The 11238-nt window shown below is 42.8% G+C and overlaps 1 protein-coding gene and 1 pseudogene across 1 annotated transcript; both read left to right on the forward strand.

The window, feature by feature from the left end:
- LOC138467393 (zinc finger protein 208-like) overlaps positions 1–6713 on the forward strand; it is a 419830-nt pseudogene extending 413117 nt beyond the window's left edge.
- On the forward strand, positions 1923–11037 carry LOC138467394 (zinc finger protein 268-like). The gene is made up of 4 exons (XM_069607345.1): positions 1923–2463; positions 2548–3972; positions 10677–10759; positions 11014–11037. Exons 1-4 carry the CDS (start codon positions 1923–1925, stop codon positions 11035–11037), a joined length of 2073 nt encoding a protein of 690 aa, XP_069463446.1.
- The last annotated feature ends 201 nt before the right edge of the window (positions 11038–11238 follow it).

Raw genomic sequence — 11238 nt, forward strand, 5'->3', positions numbered from 1 at the left:
CCTCACTCCACCCCCCCCATCCCCAATGTATATTCATGCACTACATCAATTGTCGTCAGGCATAGTAATGTGACTGCTGGTTTGTCTAATTTTCCCTCCCCCTCTTTTCCTTAATTGTTCCTTGCATTTGCACTATCAGAAATGTTGCCAGGCTGATTATGATAGTAATTTCTCACATTCTGAATTCTTTCAAGGACTTGTAAGCATGTAATTGTATTCTCCCATGTTCCCTCCCTCCTTGAAGCGCTTTGAAACACATTGTGTAGAGGCACTATACAAATGAACGATCAATCATATGGAGACTGTCTGCAATGAAAACCATCACTCCCGTGTATATTTTATCTAGAGTTACAGCTGTTCATTTAGCTCTTTGATTTTCTCCCTAAAAGTCATGCTGTTATATTGAGCGATTTCTTGCAGCTTACCAATGAATATCCGGTTTAAAATATCTGAAACTATGTCAAGTCGAGTGCAAACAAAATATTTCACAAGTTGTGCTCGAGTTTGCTTCTATACCTTAGCGTATGAATCATTCAGTTCATTAATGCAGCCAAGGGGGAGGAGAGGGGCAGGACACCAGGCAGGCTACCACGGCTGCATCATCTGCGATATATGTCACAATTTCTGCGCCTCAGGAAAATGCAAATACATGAAAGCTTGCTCCTTTTAAATTATAACCGCCATGTACCTCTGTCTATTATTCGGAAAGTTACATGGCAGTCGAGTATCTCCAACAGCAGAGCATGGCTGGCCTGGAACGTTATATCATGTCAGGAAGTTAGTTCTGCTTTTGACCACACCGCTCATTTTCTGCCGCAAGACGAACATCCAAAATCAGACCTCTTGTTCAGCGGGTAAACCACTCAAAAGTATGAGCAGTATGAATATTTTTTTGTTAAAATGTCTCCATTTTATATTAAGTGAAGGATGCTGATTGTAGGAGCTACCAAGTCAGTTGCCCCTTTTGTGAGCTCCTCTACCCCTCGAAAGCTTCCAGCTTCTTTTTGACATTAATATTTATTGCTCTGTGGTGCAATGCTGGATACTAATATTAAGGTCGGACTATAAACAAAACACAATATTCCATATTCCATCTGCCTATCACATATTTTCTGTCATTGATTATTTTAAAATCAAGGGGGAATTGCTTCTCTACCACCCATTGAGAGTCCTGTTTCCAATAAATGTGACTTCAAAATCCTATCAGCTACTACATGAAAAAGCAATTAACTAGCACACATTTCTGCTATTGAGAGCCAGTCTGTCTGTGAAATGTTATGTCTAATCTTGAAAGTTGATTATTTATTAATATACATCTCTTACTTCTATAGGTGAATGGTGCCCCGAAAAATGCAGCAACAGTGAATCTGTTAATGTTTCTGATGGACTAATACAGTGCAGTGCTTTGTTGAGAGGATATGCACTATCTGCACATCTTTGAAGGATACATGCCTACAAAATGGTTAGCTTTCCAATATAATAAACCGGGATTGGAGAAGCCTACTGAATACCTGAAGGTTTCCAGCCAAACACTTGCAGTATCCTACAACATAGGTGCAATAAATATAAAGCAATGTTAATGTGAGCATAAGAACACTGTTTTACTTTCTAAACGTAAGGTCACTTTCACCTCTCAATCATGAAAGAACAAGTGACATTTTGTCTGAAGACAAAGGTTGTTTATTTAAAGGATCATCTATAAACGCAAATAGACAAAAAGTATCCATGCACTGAACCTGCGAAAAACCTTCAGTAGGAACAAGTCTTGTTTGTCAACAGAGAAGATCTACAGATGAGAAACTTCATTTGTTCCCAGAATGCAGGAAAGGGTACTGTCGGAAGGGAGTTCTTAATCACCACAAGAGAACACATTTAGGTGAGGAACCTCACCTGTGCTCTGAAAGTAGAAAATATTTAATGTGATGGAACCTCTTACTACGCATCTGAAAACACATGCAGCTGAGAAACCTCACCTGTGCACTGAATGTGGGAAAAGTTACAATGCAAAGACATCTCTCGATTATCACCTGAAAACACACACGGGTGAAAAACCTCATCCATGCACTGACTGTGGGAAAAGGTTCAGAGCAAAGGGAAATCTTATCCGTCACCTGACAACACATACAGGTGAAAAACCTTTTCAGTGTACAGAATGTGGGGAAAGGTACAGTCAGAAGGCATATCTTAAAGTCCACCAGAGAACACATACAGGTGAAAAACCTCATCAGTGTACAGAATGTGGACAAAGCTTTCATCAGAAGGAAATTCTTCTTTCCCATCTGAGAATACATACAGGTGAGAAACCTTATCAGTGTACAGAATGTGGGAAAAGCTTCCGTTTGAAGAAAAGTCTTATTTACCACCAGAGAGTACATACAGGTGAGAAACCCTATCTGTGCACTGAATGTGGGAGATGTTTCAGTGCAAAGAGAGTTCTTGTTCATCACCTGAGAACACATACAGGTGAGAAACCTTATCTATGTAGTGAGTGTGGGAAAGGCTTTAATAAAAAGTGATGTCTTACTGTTCACCTAAGAACGCATACAGGTGAAAAACCTCACCAGTGCACTGACTGTGGCAAAAGGTTCAGTAACAAGGGATCATTTCTTTATCACTTGATAACACATACAGGTGAAAAACCTCACCAGTGCACAGAATGTGGTAAACGGTTTATAAGTAAGGGCAATCTTAATCACCACCAGAAAAGTCATGCAGTTCAAAAATCTCATCATTGCACTGAATGTGGGAAAAGGTTCAGTCAGAAGGGAACACTTATTAATCACCAGAGAATACATACAGGTGCTAAACCCCATTTTTGCACTGAATGTGGGAAATCCTTCAATGCAAAGTCATCACTTAATTATCACCGACAAGCACATACAGGTGAGAAATGTCATAAGTGCACTGAATGCGGTAAATGCTTCCATCTCAAGGGAAGTCTTATCAACCACCAGAGAACACATTCAAGTGAGAAACCTTATTGCTGCACTGAATGTGGGAAAGGCTTCAATGCAAAGGCATCACTTAATTGTCACCTGAGAACACATACAGGGGAGAAACCTTATTGCTGCACTGAATGTGGGAAAGGCTTCAAGACAAAGGCATCACTTATTTATCACCTGAGAACACATACAGGTGAGAAACCTTATCACTGCACAGAATGTGGGAAAAGCTTCCCACTGAAGGAGAGTCTTATTTACCACCAAAGAAAACATACAGGGGAGAAACCTCATTTGTGCGCTGAATGTGGGAGAAGGTTCAGCACAAAGGGAGCTCTTATTTACCATCAGAGAAGACATACAGGTGAAAGACCTTATCAGTGCACTGACTGCGGAAAAGGTTTCATTCAGAAGGTACAGCTTGTTAACCACCAGAGAACGCATACTGGTGACAAGCATCTGTGCACAGAATGTGGGAAAGGCTTCACTACAAAGGCATCCCTTAATTATCACCTGAGAACACATACAGGTGAGAAACCTTATTGCTGCACTGAATGTGGGAAAAGATTCAATGCAAAGGCATCACTGAATGATCACCTGAGAACACATACAGGTGAGAAACCTTATCCGTGTACAGAATGTGGAAAAACGTTCAGCCTGAAGGAAAGTCTTGTTAACCATCAAAGAAAACATACAGGCGAGAAACCTCATCTGTGCACCGAATGTGGGAAAACGTTCCGTGCAAAGGGAGCACTTTTTTACCATCGAAGAAGACATAAAGGCGAAAAACCATATCAGTGCCCTGACTGTGGGAAAAGTTTCATTCAGAAGGTACACCTTGTTAACCACCAGAGAATACATACTGGTGAGAAACCTCATTTGTGCACTGAATGTGTGAAAAGCTTCAGCACAAAGGGAGCTCTTATTTACCACCAGAGAAGACATACAGGTGAAAGACCTTATCAGTGCACTGAGTGCGGGAAAGGTTTCATTCAGAAAGTACAGCTGGTTAGCCACCAGAGAATACATACTGGTGAGTAACATCGTACACTGAATGAAGGAAAGGCTTCAATGCAAAGAGAGTTCTTAGTAATCACTATAAATGCAGGTGTTAAAAAACATCATGGAGGGAGTTTATTTATGAGACTGACATTCATGGCTATTGACCAAAACCGTCCTGCTCAGCTCATCAGTTTTCATTGACAACTAAATCCCTGTGCTATGGACTATGAGCCTATTTCACAAGTTGCAGGTTATGATTGCCAGAAGCACTGGTGTTTGAATTGTAACCCTCCTGGGTTATTAGAATATGAGAGTCTGCCTTCTGTGTTAAGTTGACCATTCTTTGAAGCTCTGCTTGAGGGACGTAGGCAAATTAATTACCACTAGAAATGTTAGAAATGTCTAACGACATGGCCATTATATCAATAACCTTAGACTCTTGTCAGCTATGACCGGGCACACTCATACTACATTTGTACCAATAAGTCACTGTGCACTAAATTAGTGGTGACTTAGGGCCAGTGAACACACATATGGGTGAAACCTCATCTGTGAAGTGAATGTAGGAAAAATATGATCATCTCTGCCATCTTTGACCATCTGACCTTTCTACAGGGACTAAGAAACAAACGATCAGGGACACAGCCCACCCACCCACAACTCATGGTTACAATTGCTCATGGCTGAAGGAACATATGACATTATGATTCTGTATTTAGTTCAAGAGCCTCTGGCATGCCCCAGGACTGCTCCTTATATACTATCCCTTTTTCCACCATTGGCAAGGCTCATCCTCTTGTATGGCTTCAGTATTTAGTCCCATGCTAATGACCTGCAGACCCTGTTCCACTTAATTGTTATCACCGCATTTGTGTGGCTGAATATTCAGAGCTGATGGCAATTAACAAGAGGATGGTGTCGCAATGGCTGAAGTTGAATGCTGACTGAACAGTCTGGGATGTACCATTATGTTACCCCTGTAATCTCTGTTCCAACACTGCCCAGCTGGGTGTCAAAATTGAGCACGTACTCTCACTTAGCCTTCATTAAATGCTGTGGTTGTCAGCAGTTTTTTCTGGCTTCAGGTCTTGCAAGAACATCTTTTACTTATGCTCCTACTCTGCCATCAGTAGTTACAAGCCTAAGCTCTTCCCTGCTGTACTACTTTGATTCCATTCACCTTGGCTGCCTCTCTTACGTCACTAAACGTCTTCGAACAGCACCTAACGATGCCGCCCTCCTCTCAGGCTTTGGCCCATTTTATCATATCACTGATTCATCACCATCCGCACCAGATGCCTTTGATCTCCGATTGTTGAATGTTTTAATTAGTTTTTATCTAAAGTGCTTTTTATGGCCAATGTCCACCTTTCTGCAGTACAACCTTCAACCCCATTCCCCTCCCTGTACCCCTACATCTAACTCCTGCCTCCATATTGAGGTTCCCCGTTTCAGAAGGCTTATTAATGTCTAGTGGTGCAGCTCATTTTATCTGAAATGCCCGATTTCTGAGATTGCACATTACCTCAGACACTTTTGCCTCCAGGCGCTTGCTGGAGACCCATATGGTCTTATTTTCCTTGCTTTTGTTTTTCTGGTTTCACATGTGTTCATGTCCCTCTGCCTTTGGAACAAAGAAACCTTAGGTTGAAATGGCACCCTAGAGAACTAGGGAATAAATAAACAAAAGACAGTGTATAATTCCAACTCAACAGATATGTGGCACTGGTCCCTTTAGTTCCTTTACCCAGGCAGATATTCCCAAAAAAGTAACAATACTGCATCCAAAATGTAACAACCCAATTTATAGCCTGGCCCTCATAGTTTCCTGTATACAGTCATATCTGTCGTGCCATCAGTGTCATGCCAGAGCATGGATTGTGACTTCTTAGGAGCTGTAAATTAAAAATGCATCTTTTAGTTTTCATGTATTACTAAATACAAGTTTATTTTTGTACTTAACATTTCAAAAATAGGAATACAATGCTGCTGTTTCCAAATATTTTCTGTAGCCCTACTTAAGTTAGCAGTTGGTCACTAGAGGGGTAAACTATGTACTTGGCCTTTCATAAGCCTGGAATTTCCAGTTGTGCAGATGATGTAAAACACTGCTCGCAATTTCCCAAAAAAGCTTACCTTGTCTGGATTCCCTTTTGACCGAACGCTGCAGCAATTGCCCTTTTGCCAACAAGTTTTCAACTGTAGTCTCCTCCAATCAGAATCCTTAAACCTGTCTTCTAAAACTATTGCCTCCCATTATTGGAGCTCTTGAGATTTTAAATAGTTCCATGGCCTGGGATCGGCTTAATTGGGTGCACATTACAGAAAGGATGGAGCAATGTTCACAGTTTAAGCACTGTTTTGCAAGAGCATTTTATGTGTGATGAGCAATCTGAAGATGTCAAAGCTTTTCCATTGGATAAATTGTCTTTTTCCTACCAGTTTGTGAATACAGTAGGAACAACAAATTACATAGAAATATGTGCTGTGCTCTGATGAAATATAATCCCTGCAGGTTTGGAAATCATATAGCGTCCTTTTTGGATAAAATGATAAATAGTTGTCGGATTATCAATTTTTAAGTGCTTCTCTATTAATTCAAGAAGGAATAGGGGACAAAATGTAATGTTGCCAAATGAAATCTGATCACAGTAAGCGGACCAATTTATTTTTTAAACAGTATCTGCCAGTGTTCATAAAATGAATCAAACAAAATAATATTGAGATTCAGCGACTGTCATTGTGTAATAACATTAAAAACATAATTTCTTACCTATGCGTCCATTTGGGTTTGTTTCTTCTGTCCGGCTTTGCTAGAGGGAAAACCGCTTCCTGAAACAGGAGTGCACCATTTGTTTTACAGTTGGGTCCGAGCTATGAGTCCGGCTCCTGATTTTGGGTTTATGTTGCAAAGGGGTTGATTGTGAACCTTTTTATTTGTAATTGTATTGTTATGTTTACTTGCATCCATTGATTTCTAATTTAAATACTTTCATTATATTTTTTAAAGTACTTGTCAGCCAGCCCATCCAGGTTATCCCATTGCACTTTCCTTTATTGTGTCTTTTCTTAGGCATACCATTTCTCAATTATTCTTTTGTGCTGGTCGCTTCATAATGAACTGATTTCCTTTTTTAATAATGATTTATCAATTTTATTTGTAATACGGAGCAATCTGCTTGGCCTAATGGATTTCTATTGATGCTTTCTTACAGTTTTTGTAGTTAAATGTTTGTAAAACAACATTTTCCCCTAAAGTACATTCTATGGGAATATGTTCCTCCAGTTTCTAGTATCTGAATTTTTCTTTGACGTCGCACAACCCCGATGACGGGAAGAATTTGAGTAAATGTGCAACATCTTATTGTATTGAAAATTCTGACAACTTATGTTGATACCAGCATTGTTGCCATTAGTACTCTCCATTACTACATGGTGAGGAAAATGTTAAACGCCCTCTGAAGAAATAAAAACTTGAGGGACACGTCTGAGACGTGTAGAGTGGGGTGGATCTAGCACGCAGATTCTTAGGAAACTCTGCCTCCCTACAACAATGCAGCAGACAGCCGGACACTAATGCCTGTGTTAAGCTTTACCAACCAAACTTGGCTAAGCCCAAATTGCAGACACACTGCATATGACCACATTCCGATGGAAGGTTCGACACAAAGTGTGCTCCCAGGCAGGTTAGAAAATATCTCAATTGTATTACATGTGTTCAAACTTTAGGTAAAAACAGCTTTATTCCAAAACCTTCTGGAACCTTATAGTTAAAGAGTGAAATGCACACATTGCTTATCAAATAGCTGATCTCATTTACACCTAAATGAATTAAAATATACTATGGGAATGAGGTCATGAAGACTGATTCACCAAATATTGATGCCTACACCATTTCAGCCCACACAATTTTAGCCTGTTGGTGATCTTTAAAAGGTTATGCTGTCTATACACGTTAGACCACTCACCTAAAGGTGACCCAAACCTACATTTTAGTTTTTCCATTCTGAAGGCTTGGTGCAGCACACATTTAGTATTGCATAGCCCCCTGTAAATCCTAAGACAAAAACATTTATGATTGCAATAGTAAAGACAGACACAAGTGATCACAGTTCAAGAGTGTTTATTAAACTGTAAAGGTAGGTTGGAAAAACGCTGAATCTAAACCTAAAAGAAGATGGGAGCAAACTTCGACCATCAAACAATAATAAGGCAATCCTAGTGGCGTCTCGTCTAATGAAAAGGGTCTATACTTAAAAACCTATTTCCAATCCTTACGCCTAATACAAAAGATGTGTGGGATAATGTTCATAAGAAAGAAGGGAGTGTTCACAAAGAATAGTTCAGGATGCAGTGGTCGGAGTCTCCCCCACGTCTTTAGCACGGGACAAGGTAGAATTCCAGAGCACAGCACACGCTTCAGCTTTCCCAGCATCAGCCAACAGTTCTGTTTTCAGTTATCTAGGCCTTCATGGTGAAGTCTCTTTTCTACAAAAAAGTTTCTTGCCTCCGTGAACCTGATGTGTTAAAAATAATAAACAAAAGTTCCTTTCTTCTCGCACGTTGGGTGATGCCTTTCACCCTTGGATCCCCCTCTTCCAGGTGCAGATCCCTCTTTAATATTAGCCTCCCTCAGCCGTGTTCATTACGGCTTTCAACACATTGTATTTCAGGACATTAGGCTACGCCCCCTCTTATCAGTATCCCTTGTTCAGGTTCACTCTTGCCAATCGTACCTTTTCTCACAATCGTACCTTTTCTCATTCAACTGTTACGATGCGGGATTCACTTCCCTTAGCTTCACATTCATCTGTTGGCCAAAGACTTTTGACTGTACAGAGGATTTTACAAGACCCCTGAATGACCACTTTGACCCCCTTCTTGCCTTTCCCAGGGCCTTCTGGTAATCGTAGTTTCAACAATTGGGTAATAACCCAGAGTTTCCTGAGTGAGCACCCACATGGTGCCGGACTCCTCTGTTGCTGGTTTTCCCCCTTTGCGATAGCAACAGTTCTTTGTATTTTCAATGTTTAATTAGCAGTTTGCTACTGTTCATACTTATCGGCTCTCCCCTCGACTCACCGGCTGTGATGAACCACTTTGCTTTTCTTCTCTCTGGAGTCAAGGTTGGCACACAAAGACCTGTGTCTCGCCCCAACTTGATTATCAACGGAAGGAGGGTCTCGGGTACCGTTGACTTCTGCTGCAACACACGCTGGCTATTGTTTGCGGTCTTACGATTCCTTCTACAGAGGTTTCACAGGCCTTGGTCGGAAAGGGCAAGGTCGCTTCACTCCTTGTCACCCTCTCGGTTCGTGCCGTCTTTCTCCGCCTCTTGAACTGCCGTGCTGGGTTGGGTCGAAGGCCTCCGTCGAGGAAAACATCACCAGATGTTATAAATAGGACGCTCGGCGCCCGTAGCCTCAGTTCTGTTTTTTTTTTAAAACGTGTTTGCTTCAGAGACTCAGCGCGCCTCGTGTATTCCTTGTGAATATGTCTTCTTCTTCAACCCCTCCGACTCCACGGTCTGGCTTCAAGACTTGCCGGGACTGCAAGTGTAAAATGTCGATTACCAACCTGCATCTCATTTGTTTGTGGTGCTTGGGTGAGAGTCACGACACAAATGACTGTTCCAAATGTCAGTCGCTGACTGCTAAGGCCTTGCGGGAGCGTAAGGAAAAGCTTCAGGTAGGTAGGGGTTCTAAACACAGTAAGTCACGTAAATCCAAGTCCAAGGGGATGTCCACCGACGATTCGAGGGGCAATTCTCCGCGTTGGGAGGAGCTCTGCGGATCTCAGTCCCGGAGTGGTTCCCGCCATTCGTCCTCCTCGTCTCGGCATTCTAGGAAGCGCTGTCACTGGTTGCCTTCCCCGTCCTCCTCGGAAGATGGAGGAAAGTGGCTTGTCCAACAAAGTCTCGACTCCGGAGGAATGGGCTGCCTTTAGAGAGCAGATGTTAGGGATTTTTCAATCGCAGGGCACAATTCCGTCTGCGCCTTCCGATGAAGCAGGCAAGGAACGGTCTCGTACCATGGCTCGCACGCCTTCGGGCTCGAGTCCTCAACGCGACTCTCACCGGGAACCTTTGAGGTCCTGTTCGGACAAGACTCAAAATAGTCACAAGAGACGTGCTTCCAGGTCTTGGTTCTCGTCTCCAGCGAGACCACAGAAACCTGTCTGTGCCGTGGCTGTGGGATAGAACATCAAAGCTTTGCCTTCGTACCAGGCCTCAGCGCCATTATCGATGCCAAAGCCATCAGCGCTCTCGACGCCGAAGCCTTTGGCGCCTTCGAAGCCTTCGGGGCTTTTTGCCCGAAATTTACCGATGGAAATCCCTGATAGTGTGGATTCTCCAAGGAAGGCAACTTCTAGGTCTGTGAGGCCTGTGTTGGACTCCAGACCCTCTTCTGTTCAAGGCTTTTACCTCCCTCTGGATGACATCTATAAGTGTTAAGCTCACCTGGTCTCTGCGGGGGCATTGGGGCACGGTTGGAGCCCTCCCAGGAGTTGACTTTCCCGGATCGCTTCTCTCCCCAAACAGCTGCGTTTTCGTGGACCTGGAATGCTGGAACTGTTCCTGAGAGAGGATGAGAGGCAGGGAGGCAGGGAGGATAGCGTGGTGGTGTTGCGGTTCCCCTCGACCCTTTTGTTCCAAAATGTAGTACGCAGGAGTTTGCCCATGCAAGCTCACCTGTTTTTATTTAAGGATGAACTCTCCGTCCTACTTTCCTTCAGCAGGGGTGCTGTGGATGGACTTAGTTGCGTCACTGGTCCAGATTGTGGAGATCCAGGCCGGCTGCGACCATTCCGTCTCGAAGGTAAGTGTTTATAACTATGCTTAATGTCCGTATTCTTTGTGTTCATTCTTCCCCAATGATTATTGTTCGTAAGCATATATTGTTCTCTCTCCCCCTTAGTGATGAAGATGGCTCAGGTGAAAAAGTCTATTCCGGATGACCCACTGGTGGTAATTAGACAGTTCCAGAAGTTGCGCCAAGTTCGTGAGTTGCGCTGCTTTAACGTGTTAAAGTCTATGTGATTGCTCACCTTGTGTTTCTTATTCTCTTTGCAGGTGCGGCTGAACGGTGTTCGCTGATGAGCGGTTTCTGAACTCCTGCAGGCTGCCGATGATGAAGATCTGCATGGATGCTGCTCCCGAAGATGGTCCTGTGTTGATGGGAGTTCCGGATAGGTAAGGATGTTGGCCGGCGTCCGCGGATGATTCAAGAAGACAGGTAAGATGAATGGGGCTGCTGCAGAGTCGGAAGCGATAGCGGTGCTTCTTCGAGCGGTGGCG

Source organism: Ambystoma mexicanum, chromosome 4q (genome assembly GCF_040938575.1).
Source record: "Ambystoma mexicanum isolate Mex_15411 chromosome 4q, UKY_AmexF1_1, whole genome shotgun sequence".
Lineage (NCBI taxonomy): Eukaryota > Metazoa > Chordata > Amphibia > Caudata > Ambystomatidae > Ambystoma > Ambystoma mexicanum.